Source organism: Mustela lutreola, chromosome 14 (genome assembly GCF_030435805.1).
Source record: "Mustela lutreola isolate mMusLut2 chromosome 14, mMusLut2.pri, whole genome shotgun sequence".
Taxonomy (NCBI): domain Eukaryota; kingdom Metazoa; phylum Chordata; class Mammalia; order Carnivora; family Mustelidae; genus Mustela; species Mustela lutreola.
Window position 1 is genome coordinate 55,690,973 of NC_081303.1, and position 18,274 is coordinate 55,709,246.

General features: G+C 39.2%; 1 protein-coding gene across 1 annotated transcript; it reads left to right on the plus strand.

Annotated features, from left to right (window-relative positions):
• The first annotated feature begins 10,044 nt into the window (after positions 1-10,044).
• On the plus strand, positions 10,045-10,671 carry LOC131815346 (activated RNA polymerase II transcriptional coactivator p15). The gene has a single exon (XM_059147153.1). It carries the CDS (start codon positions 10,115-10,117, stop codon positions 10,496-10,498), a length of 384 nt encoding a protein of 127 aa, XP_059003136.1. The 5' UTR covers positions 10,045-10,114; the 3' UTR covers positions 10,499-10,671.
• The last annotated feature ends 7,603 nt before the right edge of the window (positions 10,672-18,274 follow it).

Consider the following 18,274-nt stretch of genomic DNA (forward strand, 5'->3'; position numbering starts at 1 on the left):
AGCATGACTATGGAAAGTTGTCCAGTGTGTGTGTGTGTGTGGGGGGGGGGTCCTTTTAGAGGGAAGACTAAATGGGAAAGTAGAGATTGACGGAAGTCTGGTGAGCTAATGGAATAGCAAGTTGTTTAATACAGTCCTGGTATAAGGTCGTGGCTTTAACTCCAGAAATAATAGCTGGAGGCATAAAACCTTACTTCTAAGCATAAGCACTGATTACAACTGCTAAAAGCACAGCAATAGCTAAACAAAATGTTAATTGGCCTTTTTCCAACCTTTCATTTTAGTTGGTATAGGAATTAGGTCCAGGCCTAATTTCTGGAATTCCTAATTTCTTCCAGGAAGACCTGCTTCCCTGATAAATAAATATTTCCCCTCTAAGCTTCTATCTCTGTATTTACTTCTACATTTACAAGAACACAGAATGTCTTCATTATTATGGGTATACACATTTAATTATCTGATTGATTTAACATATATTAAGTGCCAGTTTTGTGCTGTGTGCCATGCTCAGTACAGAAGCAGATGATTATGTCTATGATGAAAAATCTTTATTTTTTTTTAAGATGTTTAATTTTTTTACTTGTGAGAGAGAGAGAGATAGTGAGAGAGAGCACCCAAGTGAGGAGGAGAGGGAGAAGCAGGCTCCCCACCGAACAGGGATCCCAGTGTGGACTCGATCCCAGGACCGTGGGGTCATGACCCGAGCTGAAGGCAAACACTTAACCAACTGAGTCACCCAATGTCCCCCATGATGAAGAATCTTTAGTGAGAAAACAGACGTGTAGACATTAGCTATAAAATCGGACAATTGCTCTGAAGGAAAAACGTACTGAATGCTCCAGGAACCCAGATGAGGGCTCTCCTAAGTCAACAGAGGCTTCCTGACAGAAGCTATTTTAACTGAGAAGCAAAGACTAACTATGAATTTTCTAGATGGATTAATATGTGAGGTGGAAGAAGGTTCTAGGGAGAAGCTTTGCATATATCAACTTTCCTCAGTGAGGAGAACACTGACTAGTGGAGAAGGCTGCTATGGGATTGGGGTGGCACTGTGACACTATGCAGAGACACAAGACAGCTCAAACACTGCCCGCAAGGATGTAGCAGAAATTGTGTAGTGAACGGTGCAAGCACTATGAGCCTCTAGAGAGGAGAGATTTCCTGAGGCCCAGGGAAGGTAGCAAGGGCTTTGTGGAAGGGGTGGAATTTGATTTAAGGCTCGGATTTGGAAAGACTGCAGGAACATTGCTCCAGCTTTGGTCAGTGATGTGAACTACTCTCCAAAGATAGTATTCGTGTCGTGCAATGACTAGAGGAAATAGAGTCTGTCTTTAGCAGAGGCACATCTTTGAAACGGGCAGAAATGAATGTTGGACATGTTACTGGCACACATTATGGAAAGCTAAAAATGCCAAAGGTGCATTTATGGGAGTAAGATAAAAAAGTAGAGCAGAAAATACTGTATCTGGAAGTCCATAGGTTCTAGTACGTGTCGCATCTATAATCAGTTCTGTAATACGGAACCTGGCACACAATGCATAAATGAAGGCACTGAAATTTCTTAATCTGTAAGGCCATCTCCAGTTTTAAATTGCCACATGGCTTCAAGACATGTTGAAATTTCTAGTGGGTTTTATTGTGGTACTTTGTCCTTAAGAAGGTTAAATTAAATTTAGGGAACTGGTATTTTGGCTCTGCAGTTACTAGTTTCATGACCTTGAGAAAGTAATGTACTTTCCTGGGTCTATTTCCTTATTTGTAAAGCTGGGATAAGGTTTGCTTTCCCTATCACTAAGGTTATTTTGAGGATCAATTAAAAGACACAATGACACAAAGAAATGGAAAATCATTCCATGTTCATGGATTAGAAAAAAAAATATTTTAAAAATATCTATGCTACCTAGAGAACTCTACACATTCATTGCAATCTCCATTAAAATACCACCAGCATTTTTCACAGAGCTAGGACAAACAATTCTAAAATTTGTATGAGGCCAGAAAAGACCCCAAATAGCCAAAGTAATGTTGGAAAAGAAAACCAAAGCTGGAGGCATCACAATTCCAGACTTTAAGCTCTATTACAAAGCTGTAATCATCAAGACAGTATGGTATTGTCACAAAAACAGATAGATAGATCAATGGGACAGAAGAGAGAACCCAGAAATAGATACTGCACTCTATGGTCAACTAATCTTTGGAAACCAGGAAAAAATATCCAGTGGGAAAAAAGATAAATTCGGGGATTTGCAACTATTGGAAACTACAACATTTTATATAGTCATCACATTTGATCCTCAAAAAACCTTAGTGTAGGGAAGGTGAAACTTATCCCAGCTTTACAAATGAGGAAATAGACTCAGGGAAGCACATTACTTTCTCAAGGTCATGAAACTTGCTCAAGGACATGAAACTGTTGGAAAAAATTGGACAGCCACATGCAGAAGAATGAAACTGGACTACCTTCTTACACCATGTTCAACAATAAATTCAAAATGGTTGAAAGCTCAAAAAATGAGACAGGAATCCATCAAAATCCTAGAGGAGAATATGGGCAGCAACCTCTTTGACCTCGGCCACAGCATCTTCTTGACAGACATGTCTCCAAAGACAAGGGGAAAACAAGCAAAAATGAACTATTGGGACTTCATTAGGATAAAAAGCTTTTGAACAGCAGAGGAAACAATCAACAAACTAAAAGGAAACTTATGAAGTGGAAGAAAATATTTGCAAATGATATATCAGATAAAGGGCTATTATCCAAAATCGATAAAGAATTTATCAAAATTAACACCCCAGGGACGCGTGGTTGGCTCAGTTGGTTAAGCAGCTGCCTTCGGCTCAGGTCAAGATCCCAGCGTCCTGGGATCGAGTCCCACATCGGGCTCCTTGCTCGGCAGAGCCTGCTTCTCCCTCTGCCTCTGCCTGCCATTCTGTCTGCCTGTGCTCATTCTCCGCCCCCCCCACCTCTCTCTGATAAATAAATAAAAAATCTTTAAAAAAAAATTAACACCCCAAAAAGCAAAAAAAAAAAAAATTTTTTTGAGGAACCTCCATGCTGTTTTCCAGAGTGGCTGCACCAGCTTGCCGACAACATGGATGGAACTAGAGCATATCATGCTTAGCGAAATAAGTCAAGCAGAGAAAGAGAACTATCATATGATCTCCCTGATATGAGGAAGTGGTGATGCAACATGGGGGCTTAAGTGGGCAGAAGAAGAATCAATGAAACAAGATGGGATTGGGAGGGAGACAAACCATAAGTGACTCTTAATCTCACAAAACAAACTGAGGGTTGCTGGGGGGAGGGGGTTTGGGAGAAGGGGGTGGGATTATGGACATTGGGGAGGGTATGTGCTTTGGTGAGTGCTGTGAAGTGTGTAAACCTGGTGATTCACAGACTGTACCCCTGGGGATAAAAATACATGTTTATAAAAAATAAAAAATTATTAAAGAAAAAAAAATCCCATCAAGAAATGGCAGAAGACTTGAACAGACATTTCTCTAAAGAAGACATACAAATGGCTAATAGACAATGATAAAATGCTGAATATAGCTCGGCATCAGGGAAATACAAATCAAAACCACAATGAGATAGCACCTCGCACCAGTCAGAATGGCTAAAATTAACAGCTTAGGAAACAACAGATGTTAGCAAGGACGCAGAGAAAGGGGAACCCTCTTAACACTGTTGGTGGGAATGCAAGCTGGTGTAGCCACTCTGGAAAACAGTATGGAGGTTCCTCACAAACTTAAAAGTAGAGCTATCTTACAATTGCACTACTAAGTATTTATTCAAAGGATACAAAAATAATGATTTGAAAGGGCAGATGCAACCCAATGTTTAGAGCCGCACTGTCCACAATAGCCAAAATATGGAAAGAGCCCAGATGTCCATAGAAAGATGAATGAATAAAGATGTGAGATATATAGGAATATTACCCAGTCATCAAAAAAGAATGAAATCTTGTCATTTGAAACAATGTATATGGAACTGGAGGACATTATGCTAAGCAAATTAAGTTAGAAAAAGACAAATATCACATGATTTCACTCATATGTGGAATTTAAGAAACAGAACAGATGAACACAGGTGAAGGGAAGGAAACATAAAATAAGATAAAAAGATAAGAGCAGAGAGGGAGGCAAACCATAAGAGACTCTTAACTATAGGGAACAAACAGAGGCTGGAGGGGAAGTGGGTGGGGGATGGGATAATTGGGTGACGGACATTAAGGAGGACACTTGATGGAATGAGCATTAGGTGTTATATGAAACTGATGAGTCACTAAATTCTACTCCTGAAACCAATGCACTAAATTGAATTTAAATAAAAAATGTTTAAAAAAGAAAGTAGTGACTTCTAAGTTTGATGGACTAAAGAACGAGGTAGAGGTAGGGAGCTGCTAGTAGTTGGGTTCATGTTCAAGACACATGAGAACCTTAGTTTTGAATTTCAAGCATATTGAAAGAGAACAAAATTTTAGAAAGACATGGGCATCTCTGTAATCTATACTAATGTTTTCATACAAAGCTTTTTAAAGATTCTATCTATTTATTTATTTGAGAGAGATAGTGCACAAGAGGGACAAGATGTAGAGGGGAACAGAGAGGGAGAGAGAATCTCAAGTAGACTCTATGCTGGGCCTAGAGCCCAGCCTGGGGCTCAATCTCAGGACCCTGAGATCTGATCTGAGCTGAAACAAAGGGTCTGACGCTTAATCGGCTGAGCCATCCAGATGCCCCATACTCAAAATATCTTATTTATTTTTTTTAAAGATTTTATTTATTTATTTGACAGAGAGAGAGAAAGAGCAGAGGGGAGAGGGAGCAGGGAGAAGTAGGCTCTCACTGAGCAAGGACTCTATCTTGGGGTTATCCCAGGACCCTGAGATCAACGAGCTGAGCCAAAGGCAGACTCTCAATCAACTGAGCCACCCAGGCACCCCCACAAAACATTTTAGATGATAAAAAGGGACGATAATCTATTTTTCTACCCTGGGAAAAATAAAGATAAATTATAAAGCAATCAAATTTTCTCAGCTCTTTTTCAGAATTGAAGCAGATTTCTTGATGCCTTGCAAATAAAGCCAAAGAAGTACAAGTGCAAAGGGCACACTGCTAGAAACTATAGTGAGTCTTGAGTTATAAAATCCTAGGGTGCATTTCTGCTCCATGTTTCTGCAGTTGCTACCATAAAGGGAGCATTTTAGATGTAGCGCTCTGTAATGTGGTTTCTCTTCTCAAGAATTCCGCCAATTCTTGATACATGGCTGGAGGAATGCAGACCTCTGAAGGTCATATTTTATGTGTTGCTATGGAACTGTCTAAATATTATGAACAGAGCAGTAGTATTTGACATACAGTGGTCTAATGCCATGAAATTATGACAACTAGAAATCATTTTCATATCTCTGAAATGTAAGCTTCTAAATTAAAAGAGTGGAATGAGTACTTTAATAAATGAATTATCCTTTATGCACTAAATTAGATCTTAGGTGGAGATGTAAAGTCTCAGACTTCAAAGGAACTTTAGTCCAGGGAGAGTCCTGCAAACCTTAACAAAGAAATGGCCAACCAGGTCAGGGAAGGCCTAGCAAAGGCAGGTTGAATAAAGAACTTGGTAGTGAAGGGAACAGAGTAAGTGACCCCAAATATTCCATTTTGGCATGTGGGTCATTTTGGGCTGAAGATAATAAAGACCCAGAAGACTCAAGATGTATTTTTCCTCTCTTGTAACTACTTAAAATAATTTAGATAGGAGCTTGGACTAGAAAGCAAGATATTACTAGAGATAAACTTTGCATCTGAGTGACTTACCAGTGTAGCAGAGCAAACAATGACCACATATCTGCTCTTGTTATTGTTCTGTGAGTTATCTTTTTCCCCTTTGAAGCCTTGGGTCTCCATCCCATTCTTCATCTCAGGATGGCATATGAGCCTCCATTGCCCAAATTGTCCTTCAGTCTCATGTTCTTATGTCTCCCCCAACGCATACATAATAAAATCTATTTTTCTTCTTTTAATCTGTCTTATATCTATTTCCCAACCAAAGAAATAAGAAGGTGTAGAGAAAAAAGCTTTCCTTTCCAACAGTTGGCATAGTTGGTAGGACACTTCACTGTCTTGACACTGTTCACTCTAGGGCTGTCACACTAGAGAGATCCTGAGAGATCCTGGGACCTTTGATAAGCATCGACTGAAGGTAAGATTTCTTACCACATCAGTCTCTTGGATCTCTGCCTACAGGGTCTGGTGGAAGTGAGAGTGACGAAAGTCCTTTTTATTTCTTTTTCTAATTTTAAAATTGGCAGAAATATTTGTGGAGCTTGTTTCTTGGATATAGTGGCTCTGGTAAAGATTTGCTATATGAGTACTATTGGTTTTTATTGATTCTTTTCCTTCCAGAGTTGGTCACTGTTGTCATTTGACTCTGCCCATTCTGTCGTTTGTTTTACAGATGGAAACCACAAGGCAGACGCAGGCATAGGTCCTATTAAGCCTGCTCTTTGGTTCAGCGTCACAGACTGGTGAGGCTGTGACTCCCACCAGACCAGCATCTGTTTAGACAAACTTTGTTGTGGGTTAACGTGCATGTGAGGTTAGGGATGTTGCTGACAGATCACTTGAAAGCCAAAGCCACAAAACTGCTGGGAATGGTCTCAGCACGTCAGAGCTTTGGAGCACTTGCCACATAACTCAAAAGACTCCAAACCCAGGGTAAGTTGGTCACAGAGTGGGTTAGATTGACAGTAGGCCACCTGCCAACCCCCAAAATAATTCTGTGCAATGAGGTGCCCTGTGAAACACCACCCAGTCCCCACGGCAGCAGCCCATCCCTCTCAGCTATTAGTTTCTCTCTAAGATAACCAAGCCTTAACTAAAGATGCTAATGTGCATATAAGAAAAAACTGGATGAAGTTTTCCTTTTGTCTTGTTCTATGTCTTGAGAGCTTGGCCTTGTGACTAGGAGAGAACATCCTTTCTGGTCTCCCAGCAACCAGAAGGTGCACATACCAGAATGCATCTTGGTGGGCAGTCTGTGGGCTGGGGTTCCAAGACAAAATCCCCAGCAGCTCTCTCTGTGTCACAAGGGGCCAGTTGTCAGGAGAGATGTCATAATGGGTCCTGCCCTACTACAGGTTTATGTTGCCTCAACGCTCTTGCTTAGTTCGTGCTGGAAAAGTCCCATTCCAGTTAGTATCTGCCAGGTGTCACAGATTAGTGGGTCTGTGACTGGAAGTGACGTGGTCTTGTGGGAAACCGGAAATACCATTTTCACTATACCATTCTTCATTCTTGCCACCTGTAACAACAGAGGGCTTTTACTTTCTTCGACTCTCTTTGGGCATGAACTTTCTGGATCTTGTGAGGGCTGCAGCTTTTGCATGCTCCTTTGAAGATGCTTCTTGCACCTTTGGTTAAGCCAGGGAAAGACATATTGGTTTGAGTCGCTATTGAGATTAGTAAGACCCTGCTTGTCAAGGGCCAAAAGATGGATTTTTTTGCACTGGTTACAGTTGAAATAATTTTTAGAAAGTCATCATTCCAAACAATTGTCTCACTGGTACCTATGAAAAGACCAGATTAAAAAGTGGGTACAAAGAGATATAATGATCCCCCCATGATACAGATTTTTTACCCTCGTCTTCTCTTGACCCAAGAACCATTTTTTCAGATGCAAAAGTTAGGGAGAGGCTTCTTATCAGGAAAAAAATGGAGAGACATATTTGGAAATTGGGCAAACAAAATTCTTCTTAACAAATACTGGTAACTGTAAGGCCTCTATGTCTCTCTGATTGTCTATATATGTATGTTGTAGATGTGTGGTATTTTCCTGCCTATGGATAGGTTGCCAAACTTAATTTTTAAAATAGCTCTTTTTGATTGACTTAACAAACACTCATAAATATTTATTATTCATAAAATTATCAAAAAATATAATGAAACTAACCCAAATGCTTTTCAGGATCATGTGACTTTGGAAAATATTTGGTGTTGAAACAAGTTTAAATTTGATGTTTTAATTAATACAGACAAGTCTTCAGAGTTATTAGCGTTAAGTGTACTATTCTACCAGGGTTGTTAGTCATATAAACTCATATTATCTATGTTACACAACTTGTTACCAAGGAAAATAATTTAAGATGATGGATAACTGCTTTAATGGCTCATGAAATTAATGAAGGATAGTTGAAAGAAAAGCAGGCAAGGAGCAGCCCCCCTATTCCCAAGAGGAAACCACCCTTAAAAGGATTTTTTACAGCACCCTGGAAAGAGACTCCACCCTTTCCCATGATAGGTAGAGGACAAAAACCTGATTGGTTGACAAGCATGCAGCGAGAGTTAATCACATTAAAACAGCTGCCAACAATCCCATAAAAACCCCTAGACCTAGAAACTCTGCTGGCAATCCTCTTGAGTCCCCCCTCTCTTTAAGAGTTTCGTATTATCACTCAGTAAACTTTGTTTTTTGCTGCCCACCAATCTTGGTCTGGTCTACCTCTTCATTCTTCAAAGTGGTGTGGGCAGTAAAGGAAAAGAAATCCAGTAACAAAATCTTTAGGAGTATAAGTATGATTGTTAAGATCAGATCAATTAAATGGATGTTTAAATGTGATGAGAATTTTTGGGTAAACTTTTGAAATATTTCCCCAGTCTTTTGGTAATCTGGAACCTTAAAGTATTGCTTAATTAAATGATGGATAGTCGGGGCGCCGGGGTGGCTCAGTGGGTTAAGCTTCTGCCTTCGGCTCAGGTCATGATCTCAGGATCCTGGGATCAAGCCCCGCATCAGGCTCTCTGCTCAGCAGAGAGCCTGCTTCCTCCTCTCTCCTCCTGCTTTCTCCTCTCTCTCTGCTTGCCTCTCTGCCTACTTGTGATCTCTCTCTCTCTGTCAATAAATAACATATTTTAAAAAAAATGATGGATAGTCATTTAAATATTTAGATCATTTCCATATAAGATAAAATACTGAAATAATAGCTAAATATAGGTTTATCCTTTTTTTTTTTTTGGTTCCTTTTACAGAGGAACTAAAAGATATTTGAGCCTTTTAGTAAACATATTTTTGTTCTACATTAACAAAATTTATATTATGAGAAATCATATCTTTAGAAATTCTGAATTGTATTAATAAATTGGCCAATCTAAAGAATGCTGGCATAACAGTTCACAATTTCTTTAGTTTTCATAGAAATTATGATTTCCAAGGATTAAGAATTCTAATTAATAGGTGTAAAGTTACTAGAAATAATAAGAGAAAATCTCCCATGCTAAGAAAGTAGTATGAGTATTTTTAGTAAAAGAAGTAATGAGGAATGGAGATGTATTTTTGTTGACAAAAAAGAAAGTTGTAGAAGGTTTGTGGAGAAGGAATCTTTGGAAAAGAATTTTAATGTGTGGTTGAGTTGGCTAAGGTTAGAATAAATTTAAATTAAATACATTTTAATGTCAAAAGTAAGCTGGTATAAAATTAGAATTGGGTTTTTTCTCTCTTAAGGAAGATAACACTTTCTTGGACTTTTGGTCTACTTTTAATAACAGATTATGAAAGTTTCCTTACCTTTTAAGTAATCTGACTAGAAAGCAAAAATTCTGTTTTATCAAAATAATTTTCTGTGCTTTATGGGTTTTGTTCATACCATGTAATCTCTTGTATTTGTCCTTAAGATCTTGTCACTTTCATTAAATAGATAATTATCATTTTATAATGAGCTATAATTCTATTTAGTCAAGTCTCTAACTCTTTTAATATTTTCTGACAAACTTCCCCAAATCAAATTCTAAAAAAGTCTTTTTTTTTCTTAATTTTTTAAAAATTTATTTGACAGAGATCACAAATAGGCAGAGAAGCAGGCAGAGAGAGGGGAAGGAAAGCAGGCTCCCTGCTGAGCAGAGCGCCGATGCAGGGTTTGATCCCAGGACCCTGGGATCATGACCTGAGCTGAAAGCAGAGGCTTTAACCCACTGAGCCACCCAGGTACCCTAAAAAAGTCTTTTTTTACCTCAAATTAAATTTGAGAGTTTTCAGATGGTTCCTGAAACATTTAAAAATATTTGTTCTCGCAGTTGCAAGCGAGCGAGCAGAAGGCAGTTCGGCTGCAAGAGTGGAGCAATGCCTAAATCAAAGGAACTTGTTTCTTCAAGCTCTTCGGGCAGCGATTCTGACAGTGAGGTTGACAAAAAGTTAAAGAGGAAAAAGCAAGTTACTCCAGAGAAACCTGTGAAGAAGCAAAAGACTGGTGAAACTTCAAGAGCCCTGTCATCCTCTAAGCAGAGCAGCAGCAGCAGAGATGATAACATGTTCCAGATTGGGAAAATGAGGTACGTCAGTGTTCGGGACTTTAAAGGGAAAGTCCTAATTGATATTAGAGAATATTGGATGGATCCAGAAGGTGAAATGAAACCTGGAAGAAAAGGTATTTCTTTAAATCCCGAGCAATGGAGCCAACTGAAGGAACAGATTTCGGACATTGATGATGCAGTAAGAAAACTGTAAAATCAGAGCCATATGAAACCTGTACTGTTCTAGTTGTTTTAATCTGTCTTTTTACATTGGCTTTTGTTTTCTAAACGTTGTTTTCCAAGCTATTGTATATTTGGATTGCAGAACAATTTGTAAGATGAATACTTCTTTTTTTTATGTGCATTATTAAAAGTGTTCTGAGTGAAGCTAATTGTCAACTTTATTAAGGAGGTTTGCTTTGTGCCCGCCACCTAGTGTAAAATAAAATCAAATAATACAATCTTAAAAAAAAAATATTTGTTCTCTCTCCTTATAAAAAAGAGAGATGTTACACTACTTAGGCTTATTTGGTATGTTAAGCTACATGGGAAGTAATGATATGATGATAAGTCTTTTTAAGCCATATTATGTGGATACATGATATAATGTATTAGAAATTGTATGAAATCCCTAAAAATTTGATACGTCCTTGTATAATGTCACAATTCTAGTTATTGCCTTAAAATGTTGAATGTCACAGAAATAGCCAAGTTTTGTCAATTCCATCCTGATGAATTCATCAGATCTTTAAGAATGGGCATTTAAAGTTTTTTGTTCATTTACAGAGAGTTATTGTTTTATACTGGTACTTTGCAAGAGTGTTCCTGCAAAAGTATTTCACCTTCAAGGAGATTCAAAAAAAGGCCTTTTGCCCAGTGCAGGTTTCTGATGACTTTAAGACTATGAAATCTGGATGGGTAAGAATTTCCAGAACAGGTGGAAAACGATTCAAGCAGGACAAGTGTTAATTACATGGGACTGAGTAAACTGAGGAACATGACTGTAATTATCATGCCTTTTGTTTGAAACATTGCCAGTTCTTCTTTGTTCTTCCAAATTTAAGGAAATCTCATTTCTCTTAAGCTATCAACAATTTGGTAAAATGTATTTTTGTGAACAAAGATGAAATAATTAACCTGATCGGATCCCTCCAGAATTTGGAAACCTAGTGAGTATTCTTATTTTCATGGCAATATAGCTATTTACATAAGTAAGAATCTGTTCTTCTTGTAATGGGACACAATTGGAAACATTGGTTATATCATCTAGGCTTTGACTAGAATGTCATATTGCAGAGACATACTCATATGCTCAGATATGACCAGATGGCTTTACGGAACTAAGGTAAACTTTAAGGAGCCGATAAAGTCCCTTGGAAAAAAAATGGCCTGGTACCTCCCTTACAGAGTTCCTATCAGTCTTTCAGGTGAGTAAGGAAGGTCACTTTCTGACAGGTTCAGGAATCTTAAGATCTTTGGGGCACTTCAAGAAGAGACGAATTCACCCAAATTTATAGACATCAAAAGCAAGTTCTGATGGTGAGTCCTTCATGAGTTCTTAGCCTTGGGAGGCTTTTTAAAAATTCAGACTAAGGTTTCTCATGAGAAATTCCATCAAAGCAGATTTAACAAAGCCTTTATGGTCATTCACTCTTCTTGCTGCACTTATATAAATAATAATGCCACGTTTCTTAAAACTAGACTTAATTGCAAACATATCAGTCTTCAGTTGGCTATCTTTGATAGACACAAGGATGGTTTGAGAGAAAAAAATTGTCTCAGTAGGAGCTGTTACAAGATTTTTTTATTCATCGGTGTCCACAGTTCTTGGTCATGTCACTTCGAAGAATGGAGATGTAGACCAGACAGCGTGGTGGGCAGAAAAGCAAGGTTTATTGAGCAATAACGAAGTAGTAGTACAAAGCTCCCAAGGGGGGACGGTTGCTGCCACAGTTTCTCAATCTAGGGGTTTTTTATGGGTTTGTCGGCTATTTTAATCTGATCAACCCTCCCTGAGCCTGTCACCAAATCAGGTTTTTGTCATATACCTCTCACATGGGAAAGGGTGGAGGGCTCCTTCCAGGGTGGTGTAAAGTCCTTTCAAGGGTGTTTTCCTCTTAGGGCATGGGCCCCTGACTTCCAAATATCCTTCATCACTATTATATACACTTTTGGATATTAGATTCTAGTGATGTTCATTGTCTTTGAGGTTTTATACTGGATCCCAAATCCTTCCAGTTACCTCATAGCTGGCTACAACTCTCCAAACGAACATATCCTATTTTCTCCCACCTTTTGGGCTTGGAATCACTAAGAACAAAAGCTGCCCTTTCTCCCCAAAGCCCTTCAATATTAATTGTGAACAACTTTATAGAAACTTAAGAGAAATCACAATAGCTCATGCATGGACAGTCTTCTTGCCTGTTGCTATATGGCCCCTCAGAAAGATCACCAGAGACATCGAAACGGCAAACCAGGAAAATCTGTCAGACTGCCAATGCTGGCCTCCATGACATCTGAGATGCTTCGAACCAGACAGCTAGCAATCTTCTCAACGGACTGCCTTCAGAACTCAGAAGGCAGGATTATAGCCTGGTCATTAACCACAGTCATTAACCACGTGTTTTTGTTTCCATGGACCTGCGTCTTATTAAATACCCGATTGCTTGCACCCTAGGTCTCACTCTGGAAATGCATTTGCATCACCAGCTCCTGAGATGAGACATCCCATTTACCTGAACTGACCTGTTCTCAGGATGAGAAGAGACCAGTTTGATCAGATGAAGCAAACTCCCTATGGACTGAAACTTCTTTTTTAAAAAGATTTTATTTCTTTATTTGACAGAGAGAGAGAGAGAGAGATAACAAGTAGGCAGAGAGGCAGGCAGAGAAAGACGGGGAAGCAGCTCTGGCTGAACAGAGAGCCCAATGCAGGGCTTGACCCCAGGATTCTGAGATCCTGACCTGAGCTGAAGGCAGAGGCGTTAACCCACTGAGCCACCCAGGCGCCCCTGGACTGAGGCTTCTTAGGGGAAGCTTCAAAGGTATGATGGAGGAGGCGCAAAATACCTGACCCCAAAATAGACCACTTTGGCAGTGGATTATTTTGAGCGGAAGGCAGTCAAGACCCAGCAGACTTGGGGTCCCTGGGGTGCTCAGTCAGTTAAGCATCTGCCTTTGGCTCAGGTCATGGTCTCAGGGTACTGGGGTCCACCCTGTGGACCACTCCCTGCTCAGCGGGGAGTCTGCTTCTCCCTCTCGTCTGCCCTTCCCCCCCTGCCTGTGAGCACACACACACACACACACACACACACACACTCTCTCTCTCTCTCTCTCTCTCTCTCTGTCTCACAAATAAATAAAATAAGATCTAAAAACAAAACAAAACAAAACAAAACAAAACACCCAGCCAACTCAAAAAAACCTTTTACCTCTTCCTTAACTGCCCAAATGAATTTAGTTAGGGAGCCTGAATTTAGTTAGGCCCCCAAAGAAAACTATTACCAGAGATAACTTCTTATCCGAATGACCTGTCTCTTACGCAGGAGATACTGAACACCTGTTCTTTTTATTGTCCTGTGAATTACCCTCCTCCCCTTGGACGCCCCAGGCCCCGATCCCATGACCTCAGGATGGCATATAAACCTCAATTACCCAGATTGTCCTTGGGTCTCATGTTCTTATGGGGCTTCTGTATATACCTGATCAAATTTGGTTTTATCCTGTTAATTTGCCTTCTATCCGTTTACCGGCCAAAGAGTCACGAAGGATGGATGAAAATTTTTCCTCCCCAACATTAGCCTCAGGGATCTCAATTTTAAGGTCAATGTTACAACTAGAGCTGCTTAAGTCTCACCGCAGAAGTATGGTTGGGGTTGAACAAGAACACTGGATTCCCAGCTCAGGGACTTCAAGGCAAGGCTAAGGCAAAGCCAGGTTCCTCCTTCCAGCTCCCCTGTGTGGAGCAGTTAGACCCCAAACTCTCAGCTGCTCAGGTTTTGATGTTGGACTCTTTCTCAAGTTCTAATAATTGTTTATGAAACTTTATTCAGATTTAAAATCAGAAGTTACCTACCACAAAATACATGTATTGATCTCCCTGTTCTAGCTAGTTCTAGCTAAGGAGAAGTTCATTTAAATAAGAAATACAGATTTCTGTGCACCTTTTTAAAATAACAGTTCTGTGAATGCTATTTTCTTCTGCAGATTATGCTAAAGCCAGTTTCCTCTCTGAATGAACGTTTCTAACATGTGAATTCAAAATACAACAAGCCCACGTCACAAGCTGCACTGAGCGAACAGGAACTAAGCGCAGCTGGGGCTTTGTGGCTTTACTTGTTTTCTTTCCTTTTTTCTCCTCTTCCTCAGACAGTTGCTATTGAATACTTTTTTTTTTTAATTAAAGAGGAAAATTTTTTCTTAATAAATCCTTTTGCCTTCACCAAAAAAAATCAAATTAAAAAATTGAAAACTTTCAAAAGAATGAAGGAGTTTCTCTTTGCAGAACACAGGAAAAACCATTAGTTTCAATATCTGATAAAGTTTCCCCAACAGTTTTTTTTTTTTTTTTAAAGATTTTATGTATTTGACAGAGAACACAAGCAAGCAGAGAGGCGGGGTGAGGGGAGCAGGCTCTCTGCCGAGCAGAGAGCCAGATGCAGGGCTCAATCCCAGGACCCCAGGACCTTGAGACCATGATCAGAGCCAAAAGCAGAGGCTCTAATCCACTGAGCCACCCAGGTGCCCCAAGTGTATCCACTTCTTAACTGCATCTCTATTTTTCCATCTGCCTCTCTATGAGGAGAGGAAGAATGCTTTCCTTTTTTTTTTTCTCATTAAAAAAACATGAAAATAAATTAAAAAAAGATTTTTTCTATTTATATCACTTTTCTTGGAAATGCTACCACCTGGATATTCTTGTCTGGAATATGCCTTCAAAAGTGTGGGAGGTCTAGAAAATATATATAAAAAGTAGAGGAAGTTAAGAAATATCTGTTGAATGAGACATTGTCTCAGAATTGCTTCCAAACATCAAATTATTATTTTTTCATGTTTTTATTTTTTTGAGACCATACATACACAATGGAAGAAAGTCAGCAAAACAGGGTCAAACTTCAACAACAACAAGAATAAACTTAGGAATTGTAAGAACGAATCAAAACCTGTGACAATTCCTGGTATTATCTTGTCCCAGATATTGTTCAAAATAAGAGGTTTGTTCATCTAGTCTTGAAAATTGGCTTTGCTTCAGAGACTCTTCTTACAGTCCTCATAAGAAATGCTTTCTGTGCATGAATTCTGTCCAACTGTAGCTTTTCTTCAAGCATAAAATGAGATGAGAATGCAGTGGACAAATAGTTTGGATTTGTTGATGTCCAGTTAGAAGTCTCCCACTGCTACTTTCCCCATATGAAACGAAAATGGAAGCAAGGAACATAAAGCTTTTTAAAAGTCTGACATGAAAAACAATTGTATTAAAAGATATCCATGGCAAAGTGTGCTCAAAGTTAAGCTCTTATCTGTAAACAGATAAAACAGATAAAAGGCCAATCTATGGTACAATTCTGTGGTCTTCCTGTCAATTGCCCAGCTTAGTGAGACATAGATCCTACTGAGTGAACAAAAAAGTCGCCTGCTACTTGCTGTTTCTAGGCTGTTGAGTTTCTGAAGAAGGAAGTAGCTTAGTCAAATGTGTCATCTGTACGTGGCAGGAATAGGACCCTGACATAACTGATAATTTGTATGCTGCATGAGACGATAGTGTGCATGGTGTCATTCAAAAGTTTAGGAGATAAGATGTTTCATATGATTTTTTTTTTAACATATAATGTATTATTTGTTTCAGGGATACAGTGAATCATCAGGCTTACACACTTCACAGCACTCACCATTGCACATCCCTCCCCAGTGCCCATCACCCAGCCGCCCTGATCTTTTTGACAAAGTTGTGTTGTCCTCCTTTGACTTCGAAGTAGTTGCTCAAGATGAAAGAATAACAAAATACACTATGAAAATGAATTGAGTTCTCTCTGTGAAGCCGTAGAGTCTGTGTCACTGATTCTCAGTCAAGGGTGATTTTCTCACCCAGGAGACATTTCACACCTTCAGTCGATGTTTTTTATTAGCGTGACAGAGCAGGGGTGATGGTCACCGTGCTACAAGGCAGGGCATAGCCTCCTGCAACCAAACATTATCCAGCTCCCGTGTCTAGAGTGCGGAGACTGAGAAACTCTATCTTGTATGAATGAGCAGAAGGAACAAATAACACGTGCATGATCTAATCCTAAAGTAGTTTTGTTCTTTTCACATTACATAATTTATAATGTTTTTCTATGTTTTTAGAGTTTTGTTATCAGACACATTAAATAATTACTCATGTCATACTCAGTTTGAACCTGGAGGACATAATTATATTTTTAAAGACAGGAAAGGGACACATTTTCTCTTCCGTTTATGTGTTAGATGAATTTATCTTTTTCCGCTCACTCCTAATCCCCAAAATAGAGGCCGCCTTCAAAACTGAGAATAAGTTTAATGCAAATTTCAGGAAAAAAATGAGTTCTGTTTTACATTGAAATTATCAGCACTGCCAACATTATTACAACCCTTATCTGTTGAGTTATGAAATAGTAACGCCTCTAGGTTTTTCTCCCTCTTGTTGAAGTACAAGAGGAAAGTGAGGCATAAAGTATCCTTTAAACAATGGAAATCTGTATTCCTTTCATATTCCAATTCTGAACATTCCCTTCCTCCCCATTCCTCCCACTGTGACAAAGGGCAGGAAAAAGGAGATCGGGCAGAAGACGGGAAAGAACATCGTAGCTCCCTTGACTTAGAGAAACGATGTGGTGCTGCATTCCTGAGCCAGCAGAACATTTTGCCAGGAAACCATTTTCAAAGAGATCAGCTGATAAATACACAGTCCTTCAGTCCCCATTTGGAATGAGACTGTGTAAGTACCTGCATCTTTTACCAAGCTGGGTATGAAAATGACACCATGCATAATAAACAGTATTTCCTGTCTTTGCCCATTTCTGGCAGCCCCTTTCTTGAGGGCGCCCCTCAGGAGTTGGTGGGGGTCCTGCTAACTGGGATGTCTCTAAATTCTCTTTAAACTATCTCTCCCAGATGTGTGGGAATTATGGATTTGGTTCTGAACAGCCTGAGGGAAAATGTCTCTCTCACTCCAATTTCTTTGACACCCATGTCCTTGCCCAGCATTGTTTGAATGTAGAGATTCATGATGCCTTTTCTTTGGAAAGACAACTCCTTCTATTCTGTATTTCCCACAGGCAACTCCTAAAATTAACAGAAAACCCAACTCTTTCGCTGGGTACAAGACACATCCACTGTGAGTCCCATTCATCCCTGGACAATTCCTTTTTCTCACTGACTCACAAAAATAAAGTACGGCCTTTGCTTAACCTACTAGTTAACATTCCTAAGCCAGAATATTTATTTTCTGCTTTTAAATTAATGATGACATTATAGATGTAATAGATGAATATTTTCTATACACTTATGTAACAAAAGGGCCATTCTGGAGATTTAAAAAAAAAATAGTGTGTTCCAAAAATCAAATAGAAAAGTCAATGCCTGGTACAGAAAACAAATTGTGATATTTAGGAATAGTTTTCTCTAGTTCTTTGGTGTTCAGTTCCAGCCAAGCCGTGAGATTACATGAGGGCGGGTGAACCCTTTGTAATAAAAGGAAAATGGAGTAAAAAGTAAATAGTACAAGATGTCATTAGCCAAGGTCAATGTGGCACACAAAGAAGAATTTTGATTCATCTAGAACTTTTGGAGAATCTAGATCAGTTGAGACCTTTACTTCAGGTTACACTGAAGAATTCAAGTATTTTTGATTACTTTCACATTTCTGTGTCCAGCCTGACCACTCTCCCAAATACCACACTCACGTAGCCAATGGCTAGCTCACTGTCTCCACTACTCAAATGTCTTTTTTTTTTTTAAAGATTTTATTTATTTA

Coding starts and splice junctions, on each gene's coding strand:
- LOC131815346 (XM_059147153.1), top strand. CDS start 10,115: ATGCCTAAATCAAAGGAACTTGTTTCTTCAAGCTCTTCGGGCAGCGAT.